We start from the raw sequence: 15,374 nt of genomic DNA, 5'->3' as shown, positions 1-15,374 counted from the left end.
GGAACAAACCCACAATCCGGGCATGTGCCCTAACCAGGAATTAAATCGTGACCTCCTAGTTCATAGGTCGATGCTCAACCACTGAGCCATGCTGGCTGGGCCTAATATAACTATTTTTTGATGTTTCACTTTTATCTAACTTCACATAAAAATAATCAAACCATATTCTACTCTTGTTTGTCAGTTGCAATTGTAACTTGGCAAAAAAAAAGGTTTGGCAAAAAAACACTGAAAACATTTTGTGACAACCAATTAGCTCTATGGAATTTACAATAATATTGTATATTTTATTACTATTTGTAAATTGCATGCTACACATCCATTAAATCAGGGATTCATAAACAACAGTCTAAGGGGCAAATTTGGCCTAAGACCTGTTTCTGTAAGTAAAATTTTATTAGGAGAAGGTCATGTTTATTCATTGACATATTGTTTATAGCTGATTTTGTGCTGTGATGGCATGATGGAGTAGTGGCAACAGAAATGTTATGACCCCAGCAGCCTAAAATATTTACTATCTTATTCTTTAAGGAAAAAGTTTGTCAACTTCTCTTTATGTCAACAAAAGTTATTTTTAATGATGTGCATGAATATATACATTCCTCAGTTTTGTTTGTTTGAGAGCTGGTTGCTAAACATTTTCCAGCACATCCGTTTAGCACACATATCTATCAGTTCTGCTTGTTGTTCACTGCTAATCCTTTACCACTCCTCTCAAAATCACTCTCTAAATATTCATTAGTATAAAGTGCTGTGGTAGGCCTCAAAAAACCCTTCGCTCTCTCCCATACTGAGGATCACAGATGTAAAATGATTTGTGATAAGCCATACAGCTTTAATGGTAAGAGTTGGGACTTCAACTTTGTTATCCTATATAATAAAAGGATAATATGCAAATTGACCCTAAAGGTGGAACGACTCGTTGCTGTGACACACACTGACCACCAGGGGACAGATGTTCCATGCAGGAGCTGCCCCCTGGTGGTCAGTGTACTCCCACAGGGGGAGCTCCACTCAGCCACAAGCTGGGCTGACGGCTGCGAGCGCAGTGGTGGGACCCTCTCCCGCCGCCTCGACAGCACTAAGGATGTCCGACCGGACATCCCCCGGTGGCTCCCGGGCTGCCAGAGGGATGTCTGCCTGCCAGCTTAGAAAAGTGGACATCCCCTGAGGGGACCCAGGCCTGCAGGGGAGAGCAGTTGGGGGGGACCAGGCCTGCAGCGGAGGGCAGTTAGGGACAAACAGGCTGGCAGAGGAGCAGCTAGGCATCAATCAGGCTGGCAGGGGAGAGGCTGGGGGGTGATCAGACTGGCAGGCAAAAGCAGTTAGGGGAAATCAGGAAGGCAGGCAGGCCAGCAGTTGGGAGCCAGCAGTCCTGGATTGTGAGAGGGATGTCTGACCGCCCATTTAGGCCCGATCTGGATTGGAGAGGGTGCAGGCTGGGCTGAGGGACACCCCCACCCCCATGCACAAATTTCGTGCACCAGGCCTCTAGTATAACTATAAAGCTAATGCCCCTGAAAAGCAGACCCTTCATTTTGCCGCAACTCCCTTATTAGAATATGCTGGCTCATATAATTGAGGACACAATATATAGCTATTTCAGAGACATAAATATTTTTGAATATAAGTTCTCTGCTTTGTTTCATATTACTTTTGGAGAAAATATAAGGTTTCAGATAGAGTCCTTTTTGATTGACCATTGTAAAACATTCTTTTTCATTCACACTTTGACATCTTCCTTACCTTGTTAGAAAAATGTATTTAAGTTTACAAATCAACCTATAAAACAAATGACAAAAAATTAAATTTGTAATGTCCATGAGTAGGAATAATTTAAAGGTTCATATACATAAGTACATGTGTAATTTCTCTCTTACTTTTTTATGTACTATCTGTTCTTGAGTTTAGATAACACCTTTCTTACTAATTCATTGGAGAAATGACTGAGCATATATCTTATAACATACATTCATTATAAAATTAACAACAGTTTTGAGAGTTGATCAGCAGTTCATCATAACAACATTTCAAACCTAGGAGTCTCTACACCATAACTCATTTCAAGCCCTGACCCATTACAAAAGCTTTGAAAATTGAAACATGGCAATATTAAGTTTTAGTCTGTTCTAGTGTAAAACTACCAGATAAATTGCAACCTTTTAACAAATTAGTCTTACCAAAGATTTTTATTAATATTATATAAGGGCTCAATGACTTTCATACTATTAATTCTTAAATTGATTTGAAATTCTATATTTGACATAAAAGTAACTCTTTATTATCTGAATTAGGTGCTAAGTAACTAAGAATGTTTCTGTGGGAAACACCAAGAATTTATTCATTTCCAATTAGAAAGTATAATATTTTACAGTTATCTTAGTCCTTTTAGCTTTTTGAAAAAAATAGATATTAAGGTATATGCTGAAAATAATAATACAAATATTATATTTTTAAAAAAGAAAAATAAGCCCAAGTAAATAAAAATATTCTTAAAGACCCTTACTTTAATAAGAATAGAAGTATGAGAAGTAACAATCTCAAATAAAAGTTCTATATGGTTCTGATTAGACCCAGTAATCACTATGTAAAGTAAATTTACTTTTAAATGAAAGTACACTTTGGTTCTTTTATCCACTTATTTATCTGCTTATATTCATGTCTCTTTCAAAAGTAATTTGTTTTTTACTATACTACATTGTCCTTCCCTGTTGCCTGTATGTTTCCATATGTTTTTAATACATTTGAAGGATTTTATTTACCAGTTAAATGCATGGACTTGATTATTACTATAAAACTCTTCTCTTTTTAAAGACTTCTTAATTTACACTAGTGTCATTGGATTTAATAACTTTATACATGCTTTTAAAATTTACTTTGTAGATAGAGTAGTGCTCCTTTAGTGTTTGTTTTCTTTTTTTAAAAAATATATATTTTATTGATTTTTTACAGAGAGGAAGGAAGAGGGATAGTCAGAAACATCGATGAGAGAGAAACATCGATCAGCTGCCTCCTGCACACCTCCTACTGGGGATGTGCCCGCAACCAAGTTACATGCCCTTGACTGGAATCGAACCTGGGACCTTTCAGTCCGCAGGCTGACGCTCTATCCACTGAGTCAAACTGGTTTTGGCATAGTGTTTGTTTTCTACCTTTTGACTGTACATTATTAAATAATCTTTATTTAGTGAGTTTGGGTGTTGAATTAGGTCATCCCAGCTGGGCATATGATAATTCTTTTCCTGTTACATATTTTTTAACATTAGTGCCTTTTCTTTTAATAATTAGTCTTAAAAGTATGTTTCTAAGAAAGTTTCTTTTGAAAAAAAGTATTATGCTAGCTTAAAAAAATAGAAAGACTTGAAATAAATATATCTCTCCAATAACAGAAAATATTGGATCATTTTTTAAAATTTTCTTTGGGTCAAGAAGGATAGTACTTAACACAATGCATAGAAATATGTGTTGAATTATTGTTTCATTGCTGTTATCTAAAACAGAAACTTATTTGTATGATAAATTAGATTCCACCAGGGGTTCACTATATTTCCATATAATTTTAAGAAATTTGTCCATTCAACCCTCTTATTATTACAACACTCTTGAAATCATCAACACTGTGTTTTTTTTTTTTTATTGTCAGAAATACCTTAAAAAAAAAAGACAGTGACCAGTAAGTCATTTGTTATTAGGAATTAAATGAACATGTAGGCTTAAACATATTTCCAACACCCTCTCTGTGTAATACAACAGGTCAAGAAGCTAGTGGAGCTTAGAGGGTGCATATGAGGCTGTAAATTCCTTCAGTACACAGGGAGAGAGCACGAAGGGCCTGGCCACTGGAGACTTAAGAATTTGTATATAGAAAAGGGAATGGGTATTGTGGTTAGGAGAGGATATTAAGGGTCCTGAACAAAATTTATATTTGTATAGTATGTTAAATAAAATGTTTATTGTTTTTATAACATATAAACTTATATCAATAACTAGAGTCCCGGTGCACGAGATTCATGCCCTTGGGGGGGGGGGTCGTCAGCCCTGCCTGCACCCTCTGCAGTCTGGGAGCCCTTGGGGGATGTCTGGCTGAGGGCTTAGGCCTACTCCCCGGACATCCTTAGTGCTGCAGCAAAGGCGGGAGAGGCTCCTGCCACCGCCACTGTGCTCGCCAGCCATGAGCCACTGCATTGAGAGTCTGTCCCCTGGTGGTCAGTGCACATCATAGTGACTGGTCATTTTGGTCGATTTGCATATTAGCCTTTTATTATTTAAGATAAGGAAACATAAAACTCTAAATAGCTAAATATAAACAATCATAAACTTAAGGGCATTAAGTAAGCAAAGGGAAAAAAGACCAAGTTGAATACATAATAACAGGTGATATGCATTAAATTTGAATTATGGAAATACTAAAAGTAAATTTGTAATAATTTTAAAAGTTATAAGAAACCTTAAGATAATAAGAGTATGAGAGAGAGACATTCTAGATTTTGACCAGTGATTTTTAAATGTAGAATTTTATTAGAAGACCTAAAAAGATTACTCTCTGTTGAAACTTTAGTTGTTAGTGTGGAAGATCCAGTGAACTGTTGTTTACAATTCAGAGGAAAAATAGGTAAACTTCAAAAGAGAAAATATAAAAGTCTTGCAAGATAGTGTTAGAGACTGAAACTATATATATATAAATAAAAGGCTAATATGCTAAGTGTCTCTCCCACTGTCCAACCAGTAGCTATGATGTGCACTGACCACCAGGGGTCAGGTGCTCAATGCAGGAGATGCTGTGACACACACTGGCTATTTACAGAGAAATGGCAGTGTGGACCTAGCACCAACAAAGCAACACTTGGCTTCCCCCAAGTGGGACACAGGCTCTGCCACCACTCCAGAGCGACAGCCCACCAAATCTCAGCAGACACTACTGAGACCCCATGGCCAGCCCGGAAACGGTCGCTATGGGCGTCAGGTAATGACGTCACATAGCAATGCCTGGCTTCCTCTTCCTATTGACTAGCCTCCTTGCAGTTTCCTCAGCCCAGGAACATGACTTGCTTTATAGCCAGATGGAAACATTTCACACTGTAACCAAATGTCTGTGAAGCATTTTCCCATGCCTCATCTAATTCGATCCTCATAGAAGTCCCTGGAGTAGGTAGAAAGGAGACTCAGTGGAACCCTATTTTCTTTTCATTAGCCAGAAAATGGATATTTAGAAAGCTTAGAAACTTGGCTGAAAAGAAGTAAGAAATGGTGGACCTTGAAAATGACTTCAGGTTTTCTCACTACACAGAATATAGTCAAACATTGCTACAGTTAAATATTTTATCCTTTGTTCTCCTTGCATGATCTACAATAATAATCTGCTTCATGTTGATATTTACTACTGTGTTGCTGACAAATACTTGAAAGAGATGTTGGGGTGCTTCACTGGACTGGAAAAAGTTTAGCTAAATCAGAAAGCAGGTCTAAATAAGCAAGTTTATTCTATATAAAAGGCTGAGTTGACTCGCGCATGTGTGATACATTTAAAGCTCTCACTGACGCTAATCACACTCATGTGTTTTGATCTGTCATTGTCGATCGTGAATTTGGTTGACACTTCTATTATAGAGAAAGGTCGAATAGCGATATTAAAATATTTCTTCTAATTAATTTCCTTTCAATGTGCATGAATTTGTGCATTGGGCCACTAGTATGTAAATAATAGGCATTTTAGGAAAAGAATAAAAGGATAATAGAGATGGGGAATAATTAAATAAATAAAAACTCAAGAACCTTTTCTTGAGTTGAAGAAAATCTTGAATCTGCACCCAGAAAGGATTCATAAATTTATGTGAACAATCTGGCTTAGAAATATGGTGAAAAAATTTTATTCACTTTATTAAGTTAAACATAACACTAAAACCTGATAAAGATAATTTGGAAAAAAAAGAGAAAAAATAGTATACATACGTTTTTAAAAAATAAATTATAGAAAAAGATTCTAAGTAGGTTTTCAAATTAAACCAAACAATTTAGCACAAGTAACGTCTATCATGCAATTCAATATAATAGTAAGTTTCATTTGCACCAATTAGAAATCATCTTCTGGTGATATCAGTATAATAAATACTACTTTTGGGAACATTGCTACTATGGCACGATCACTAGATTAGGAGTTTAGTGATCCAATTTCCTACTCTAATGTCAGGCAAGAGACAAATAACTTTGAGGTGTATTTCTCAGCTTTTTCTACTGATTAACATTCACCTAAGAGCTCTCAACCCCAACTCCATGAAACTAAGTATTATGGAATAATATTTGTAAGATAGAGTTGATCTTTGTAGGGCCACAAATCGTCATAGTATCTAAGAGTTTATGACCCTCAAGAGCCAACTTTCACTTCCTTGGAGGTAATAACCCCACATTGAAAGCACATGCTTCCAAAGAAAAACAGTGCTAACACGCATTATTGGTAAACCTTCAGTTTAATTACTATACACTTTTTGGAAAATAATCTGGCAATACATTTTGGCCCAGAAATACCATATTTTGAAAAATGACATTGAAATACAAGTACCAAATAATGAGAGTTTATATTAAAAAGTTGCTTATTTCAGCATTAGTTTTAGTGGTAAAAAGAAACTTGACTTCATTAATATGAGAATGATACAGCAAGTTGTGGTAATGTCACTGAATGAAATATTACACAGCCCTGGAGGGTATGGCTCAGTTGGTTGGACATTGTCCTGAGCACCAAAAGGTTTGTGGGTTTGAATCCCAGTTGGGGCACATGCCTGGGTTGTGGGATCAATCCCCAGGAGCGGGCATACAGGAAGCAGCCAGTCTATGTTTCGCTGTCTCATGGATGCTTCTCTCTTTCTCTTTCTCTCTTCCTCTCCTTTCCTCACTCTCTAAAAAGCAATGAAAATATGTTTAAAAAAATATTACACAGTGTTCAAAAGGAAGCCTCTTTATCTTCTGACCTGCAGAGATGTCTAGAATGCATTGATAAAAGAAAAGCAAATCAGAATGCAGTGAGAATGAGAATGATAGAGGGATACTTGGGAGCTTAGCAAATTTGCTTTTGTATATTTTTGACTTGTTAAATTAGTTTCTAAAAGCATTTAGCACTGTTCTAAATTAATATTTTAAGAATGTGCCCTAGTTGGTTTGGCTCAGTAGATAGAGCATTGGCCTATGGACTGAAGGGTCCAGGTTTGATTCTGGTCAAGGGCACATTCCTAGATTGCAGGCTCGATCCCCAGTAGGGGGCATGCAGGAAGTAGCCAATCAATGATTCTCTCTCATCATTGATGTTTCTCTCTCTCTCCCTCTCCCTTCCTCTCTGAAATCAATAAAAATATATTTTTTAGAAAATGTAAAAATTAGGTAAGTTAAAGTAAATGGGTAAATTATAGAAATTGCAAAAGAACCAAGTACATTTTGTATTATTTATATTATTAGAAAAGTAGGTGTTTGGTCCCATTGAGCAAGTTGTAGAAAAAAAAAATCAACCTTGGAAACAAATCTCTTTGTAGTTAATCTCAACTTTTTAAGTCTGACATTAAAAAAGAAGAAAGGATTGTTTTCATAATAAAAGAAAAAGTTTTATAACATGGGTTTGAGTATTACTTAGCTTCTATTGAGTTTGGAATTTTAAAATTACTCATGTGAATTTTAACTCTTAATCTGATACTTATAGGAATTAATATGCATGTATAATTTTCCTTTGAAAACATGTAGTAAACTTATTTAGGAAGATTATAATAATTTTTCCTTTTATGTAGATATAAATACATCATCTGAATTGGTTATTATTGGCACATTTACATTTTAATTATAAATATATTTTACAGATTTATGATGGAAAAGATAAAACGACTCATCTATTAGGTGCTTTCACTGGAGCATCTATGCGAGGACTGACTCTTAGTAGTACTTCAAATCAGCTCTGGCTAGAATTTAATTCTGATTCTGAAGGGACAGATGAAGGCTTTCAACTTGTCTATACCAGTAAGTATTTTGGAAGAATAAAGTTGTCAAACACTAATGCTAAGTATTGGTTAAATAATTGAAGTATACTAGGTGAGGAAAAATCCAACATTTGATCATCAGTTTGTAATTTGCAGCTGCTTTTTACATATATATTGCATTTGACCCTAACCGTAACTCCATAAATTACAGGTATTCTATCTGTTGCTGTTTTACATTTCAAACAACTAAGTTTCAGGAAGGTTAAGTAATCTGTGACTTCAAGCTTATTTATTTATTTTCAAAATGGCACTATTCTCCCCATCGAATACTTAAGAAATACAATTAAACTCTTTAGTAGATAGAAATCCAATATTTTGGCTCCCACCTATAATTGCAAAACAGACAATTTGTGTATGATAGTATAGTTGGACAGTCATTGATGAGAAATGATAGTTCCAGGTGATTTTACACTAAAAAGTAGCTAAGTTTTTATTTTGTTTTGCTTTTCTGTGTTGAATTGCCTTATTAAAAATAACTTTATACAAACCTATTCTATTATACTCAAACAACTATTCTGACAATTAAACAGGTAGCAGTTCAAAGACCAAGAATCATAGTTAGGTTACATCATCATATGAATTAATTTTACAAGTGCCAAAATATAAGAAATAGACTATATCAATGAACAATAAATTATATTCAAATAATATATTTATGGAGTTTCTACTCTGTGTAAGACACTACTAAAAAGTAAAGCACAGATAAAATTGAAGTGGTTAGATGTGTTTAATAAACTTACCATCAGATCAAATCAATTCTTAGAAGTTCAGAATACTTATTTAATATAGCAAAATAAATTAAGTAGCAATATCCAGGAATCTTTAGTATTAGAATATTTGAAAAAAAAATCTAATGACCACTCTAAATTTTCTCAAGAGGTCAGATGAGTGGAGACTATTACAAAAACATGGAAATTAAAAAGGTAAAGCATTAAAGTTATTCACATAGGATTCTAAAGGGAATATGAATCAAAATCATTTGTGAAAATATTCTTTCTTAATGAAATTTGAAATAGACGGAAAAGTATGACTCATTATATTAACATATTCTGGTGTATAATACTGAGAGCTTACTCTTGTTCCCTGATTATGTCAAGGCTTTTTCTACTTGTTCTTTAATTGTTACAGCATTAACATGAAGGAAAAATAAATTAACAAAATGAATGTTAAATACCTATTTTTAAATCCTGAGAACTGTGTGTACAATGTGATCTTTTTTATGAAGTCCTTGCAAAGACAAATGAAAATCCAAGCAACTCGTGTTACAAGTATACTGTTTGATGGACTAAAAGTAATGGTATTGAGGATTATTGCTCAAATATAATTGATGTGATCTCTTCGGAAGGGCAAATATTTTTAAATATGCTTTCTTCTCCTCCTTTCTCTGTTTTCTAACAGGGCTGCTGACATTTTTCAAGTCATGGCTCAGTGTTTATAAAATGGCCTTTCTTTGTTCTGCATCATTTTGCATTTCTCCATGTCTAAAATGTTAATGGGTTTCTTAGAGGAAATAGAAATTTTCTTTTCTGATATTTAAACTCTATGCATCTTGACATTATTGATGCAAAGATACTGGGTATTGTAGGACACACCTGGATTCTTTAATTGAATTTATTGGGGTGACATACCTGGATTTTTGAATTGTGTGGGGAGTTTGGGAATCTGGGATGAGGAAGATCATTGACTTTATTGTCATTGGCATGAGTTATTGGATGCCAAAAACGAGGAATCTTTAAAAGCAAATATTTGAAGTCACTCTTTTTTAATGACTCTAGTTGTTCATCCTTTAGCATGTCTTTATGAAGATGGGAAGCTAAAGAATTTGGGAAGAAAGTATAAAAGCAATTATTTTTAAAAAGAGTATATCTATAAATATGTGTTTATATCTACAATTAATATGACAGTTATCACACTGTATTGTGGTTATATATATTTTTGCAAACATATTGTGCATAGTTCTTCGGGGGCCATTTCCCTTCATAATGTCTTTAGTCTGTTTTAGTTCAATTGTATCTATTTACATATTTTTTGGTAAAATTAACATATGGTCTCAATACTATGTTTATAAAACGCCTTTTATGATATGGCAGATTCTACTAGGCCACATACTTTAAATGTTCATAAAATTCTTAGCAGCAATAATTCATTTCCTAACCCGAGAGAATATACCAGGTGTTCATATATGGGAAAAGTGAAGCAGCAACAACTGTATTTGTGTTTGAATTCCTTGTCCAGCTCTTCCTAAATTCAACTCCACCTCTGCCATTAAGAGAATTAGAGATAGGAGAGAGGACATTAAGGTGGACAGGTCAGGTAAGGATTCATGAATTATGTGGTATTAAACGTAGGGTTGGTAGGTCACAGAAAGAAATGGGGAGTATTCCAGGCAAAGAGAACAGGACAAGGGAAGGCATTGAGATGAAAAAGAACATATTAAGCACTTTTAAGGCATGTGATACAATTCAGATTAATCCCACTTACCTAGCTTCTCATAATTCTAGTCTTAGCATAAAGAGACCTTTAAGACCACCCTTGTTTAGTAATGACACACTAATGATAGTCACTTTCTAACTACCTTTCTATTGGCCGTTTTGATGAGTAGACAGAATCTCATTTGACTGAGATAAAAATAAAGAAATATTTTAAAACAGGCCATTGAGGTTCATTTTATTTCAGTTGTCTCATTGCTCCATTATGTATATAATCACCAAGAATAGCAAATAGTGGAAATAGTGACTGAGAGGCTGCTTTTGGCTTGAAGTAATGGAAAACCTTCCAATGGCTTAAACAACAAGGATATATATGAGAAAGCTGACGGGTAGGTTTTGATACAAGTGTTCAAACTAGTCAGTAAGGGTCTTGCTACTGTGGCCTCCCTAGCGTTCACTTTTTCTCCTCATGCTTGTGACATGATCACGGGAAAAATACATTCAAGGCGGGAAGAAAGAGAGAAGAGGCAGTGCCAATCACACGCATTCCTTTGATCAGGAATGCACATTCCTGTCAGATATTCTCTTATCTCTTTTTGTCTAAAACTGGGCCATGTGGTTATGCCTGAGTTTTTTAGAAGGCACCCCAGGAAATGAAGTATTTGGCAGACTAAATGGTTTAGTATTAGGCCATCATAATATACTGTCTGATATGATTCTATTAACTGCTGGTAACAAAATCAGGGGTTTGTTTTAGTGAGGAAGAAGAGGAAAAGAGATAGTGAAAAGGCAACTTACAGTGTCTACTGTAAGGTACAGCTATAGCACATATTCTAAAAATTAATATGTCCAAAGGTATTGTATTAATATATGCCTCCATGATTAATGGTGTCATGGAAGCTCAGAAAATCTTGGGTGTTTAGAAAGGAAAAGCATTGGTTTGCCCATCTATATATATAAAAGCTTAAGTGACCATTCGACCTGTGCTATGACATGCACTGACCACCAGGAGGCATACACTCCATGCACAGGCATGAAAACATGGAACAGACTGATGACTCTCAGACTGATGACTCAGGGGAGGGAGAGGGCAGGAAGACATTAACCAAAGATCTTATATGCATACCAGAGGCCCGGTGCATGGATTCATGTACCACCAGGGTCCCTTGGCGTGACTTGTGGTGATCGGGCCAAAACTGGCAGTCCGACATCCCCTGAGGGGTTCCAGATTGCAAGAGGGCACAGGCCAGGCCGAGGGACCCCCACTGCTGCATGAATTTGTGTACTGGGCCTCTCGTTATTAATATTAGCCTTACTATGCTAAGAAAACGGGGCTTGTCTCACTTTCTTGCAACAAAAGATACATTATATACATACCTAGGATATACTTGAGGGGAGAAAATGTTACCCCTTTGTCACACCCCTTTATTTCCTAAAGCAAATTAAATTTCTTCAGTCTTTACCCTTTAGAATTATCAAGAAGAATCTTATTTAGTCTTTTACTCCCAAATAAGTTTCTCAGTCAATTCCAGTTTGATTAGTCATCTATTAGTCATTTGAAGTGGGGGCAGCTATGCAGATTAAATATAAGATCTCTGTGACACTTGATCAGACCTCGACTGCAGCAGGGTTTGCCACCGTTCCTCCATCCCTCCAGCTTCTCAGAAGTAATTACTTCCTTGAGTCAGATCGCTCTCCTATTCTTCTCAAAAGAATGGCCATCAATACTCTTGCCCTTGAGAAATCTGAAACTCACCCAAATAAAGATCTAGATGAAGCATATTTTCAAGTGCTTTATATAACACAAATTGGTTGTTAATTTCCCTGTGTTCCATAAAGGCATAGCTATTTTTCTGAGAAGGTGTAGGGGAGTAAACTAGGGGAAAAATTACCATTCCTTTTTGGCAGAACAAATCAGAAATTTAGGTCTCAATACAGTATCCTTGCTAAACCATTACTCTGCTCTGGATAACACTCTAATATAATTTGGAAAATTCTTATAGGATATTCTGACCAGACTCCTTCAACCCCTCAATGCACATTTCAAGAATGCATTTCTAAAACCTGGTGTCTTTTTATTGTATTTCTCTCTCTGAAGGCTAAGTTGTAAAAATGTCATTTTTTATTTGGTGACTTGTCTTGTCTTCCCTTTTACTCCTCTACTGGAAATAATTTATTGTTTAAATTACTTATTTGGTCATAGGTTTAAATTTTGTCTTTCCCCACTGAAATGTTTAAGGTCTAGAGATAAAGAAAACAGTGAATAAGACTAAGTTTATGCCCATATGAAGCCAATGTTTTAATGTGATAAGAGAGAAAATAAAGATATGAACAAAAGATAAGGTAACTGCACCTAGAATTAGTTTATAACAGGGCAATAGGACAGATAGTACAGGACATGGGGTTTTTGTAACTAGTTTGCTCTGGGACTCCATCTCAGATGAAGTATCACCTGAATTGACACCTGGGTTAAAAGAAGGGGAACCCACATTTAGGTCTGGGGGTAGAGGACAGATAAGTGCAAAGGCTTAAGAGAGTCCCGGCCTTGAGTTGTGTGCTTGGAGCTGGATCAACGAGAAGAACAGGACAAAGTGAGAGGTAACGTTGGAAGGTAGGCAGAGGGGAGATGGACTATTTTAAGGGCTTGGATTTTATTTAAAGGCACAGACTTTCAATATTATCATGTAAAATGTGAGGGTTTAAAATAATAACTGACATTTATCTACCACTTACTAGATACAATCCTATGAGTGAAGTGCTGTTTTATTCCACGAGAAGAGGAGGAAACATAAAGCACAGAAAAGTCATGTGACTTGCCCAAGGTCACATAGTTATTAAGTACAGATATGGAAACAGAACTGATGAGCCCTGCCTCTAGAATCCATGCTCTTAATTATCATACTATATTGCACCTAACCTGTTGTAGTTTATTATTATTATTTTTAATATATTTGTATTGATTTCAGAGAGAAAGGGAGAGAAAGATAAAACATCAGTGATGAGGGAGACTTTGTTGCTTGGCTGCCTCCTGCACACCCCACACTGGGGATCAAGCCTGCAACCCGGGCATGTGCCCTGACTGGGAATCGTGACCTCCTGGTTCATGCTTCATAGGTCGATGAGCCATGCTGGCTGGGCATTTTTTAAATTTTATTTTTGGAAATTCCATTAAGTAATACTCTTTCTTATCATTGATGTAATTGTAAAGAAAATTAATTTTTTAAATGTTAATGCACTTCTTCCCAAAACAATTTTGTCATTTTATTCCTGAGTATCTGAATGTTTTCCTATTGGCCAAATGCACTATAGGGTCATGGCATAGTGTCTTTCAGGGTGTTTATCAAGTTTTAAAACTCTGTCTCTTGAAGATATGTTTCATTGCAAATTCTTTTAGCTCTTCACTTGTACTTACCCCACTTTCATCCAGTAGAAAGGAGTTATATATTTAAACTACCTACTAGAGAGCTAAATTATACCTTTTCAATGGGTTATAGCATTGTCTTTTCTCAAGCTGATCTGGTAATGTCCATAATGTCCATTCATTAGCAGTGCCCCTGGGTTCAGATGTCCCCTTGTTATCACTTCTGTACATTTAATTGACTAAAATGCCTGAGACATATGTGTTATTGCAAGAGAAAAGTTCAGTTATATTTAAACTCTCTTAGCCTTCCAGGCTTTTGTTGTTATTGTTGTTATTGTTGTTTGTTGTTGCTTGAAATGATTCAATAATCCACACAGAACATGGCCATTTAAAATTTTATATTCAAATTAAAGATGGGCATTAGCTAATGTTTGATGCCTTTTCTTGCGTACGAGCCTTATACATATGTAAGAAATTACCTTCTTTAAACTCTTTAAATTCGTTACAGTATGTTGTTGGCAATGTTAACCGTGAAAAATAATCAGATGACCTATTAACTCTAATTTTATTCTTAGTGTATAACTTATTTAATGCAAATGCAAGTAGAAAATAATTAAATTACAAAAGAGCAACAAAGTTATTCCTTGTATTCCTGTGTCCTATAAACCACTTAAGACAGATATTTTTGGCATTTCCTTTATTCTTTAAATCTTGAATTTAACCAAGTAATGAAGGAAGTATTGATTTATGCTGTATTATGTAGTATAAGAAATTCTAACTAAAATATCAAAGAAATATGTCTTAATTATCTATTTACAGACAATATTGGATTTACTTGCTTTGTACTGGAATAACAAAGGAGGCACTACCATTTTTATAGCCTTCACATCCCAAAAGTTCTGTGAATTTTGAACATAAATATTTAAAGTCCTACAAATTTACTGTTTACATAATATTTAATGTCTGGCAGATTGGAGACATATATGAACATCAAAACTTTACAATGTTTAAAAAAAATGTTACCTAGAATAGCTATGTCTTTAAGTAGGAGAAAGATTTCTAAAACAAAATATACAAGCAAAAATCTGTCCATCTTTGCCTTTCTAAGCACATCCTGAAGTACAGATATTAAAAACCTGGCAGTACATTTCCCATATTCTTTCCAGTGAAGATCTCTGCTTAGAATCTGCCCATTAAAGGCAGTCCCCTGAGAGCGGAAAGGTGGGATCAGTGGGGAAGCCATTATTTTCCATCATCTTCCAGCTGGATTGTGTTGCTGGCACCTGGGCGCATGCGGCAGCAGCTTCCCAGAACTGGATTTCCTGAAAACCAGCAGTGACCTTCTGACCTCCACTCCCTCATATGTCTTACACTTTCCCTCTAATTTTTTTATATTGAATCTTAGCAACTCAAGATACCAAGTGGCTCTGCTTTCCTGACCAAGCCCCAGTCATTATTTTTTTAAATTTTCTATAACAAACATACCATAAAAAAACTAAAAAGATGAGACAGTTTAGGAGGTATTTAATATATATATATAATTTTAAGAGGTATTATATATGTATATTAGGA

The 15,374-nt window shown here is 35.4% G+C and overlaps 1 protein-coding gene across 2 annotated transcripts in view; it reads left to right on the top strand.

Moving 5' to 3' along the window:
* CSMD3 (CUB and Sushi multiple domains 3) overlaps nucleotides 1-15,374 on the top strand; it is a 931,825-nt gene that overhangs the window by 624,326 nt on the left and 292,125 nt on the right. For both annotated transcript variants that reach the window (XM_080646869.1, XM_080646870.1), the window contains one exon: nucleotides 7,836-7,992. In XM_080646869.1, coding sequence (XP_080502995.1) covers nucleotides 7,836-7,992 — 157 coding nt within the window. The remainder of the gene's footprint in view (nucleotides 1-7,835; nucleotides 7,993-15,374) is intronic.

The sequence above is a fragment of the Plecotus auritus genome, assembly GCF_963455305.1.
Source record: "Plecotus auritus genome assembly, chromosome: 11".
Classification (NCBI taxonomy): domain Eukaryota; kingdom Metazoa; phylum Chordata; class Mammalia; order Chiroptera; family Vespertilionidae; genus Plecotus; species Plecotus auritus.
This window is presented reverse-complemented; position numbering and strand designations above follow the sequence as displayed.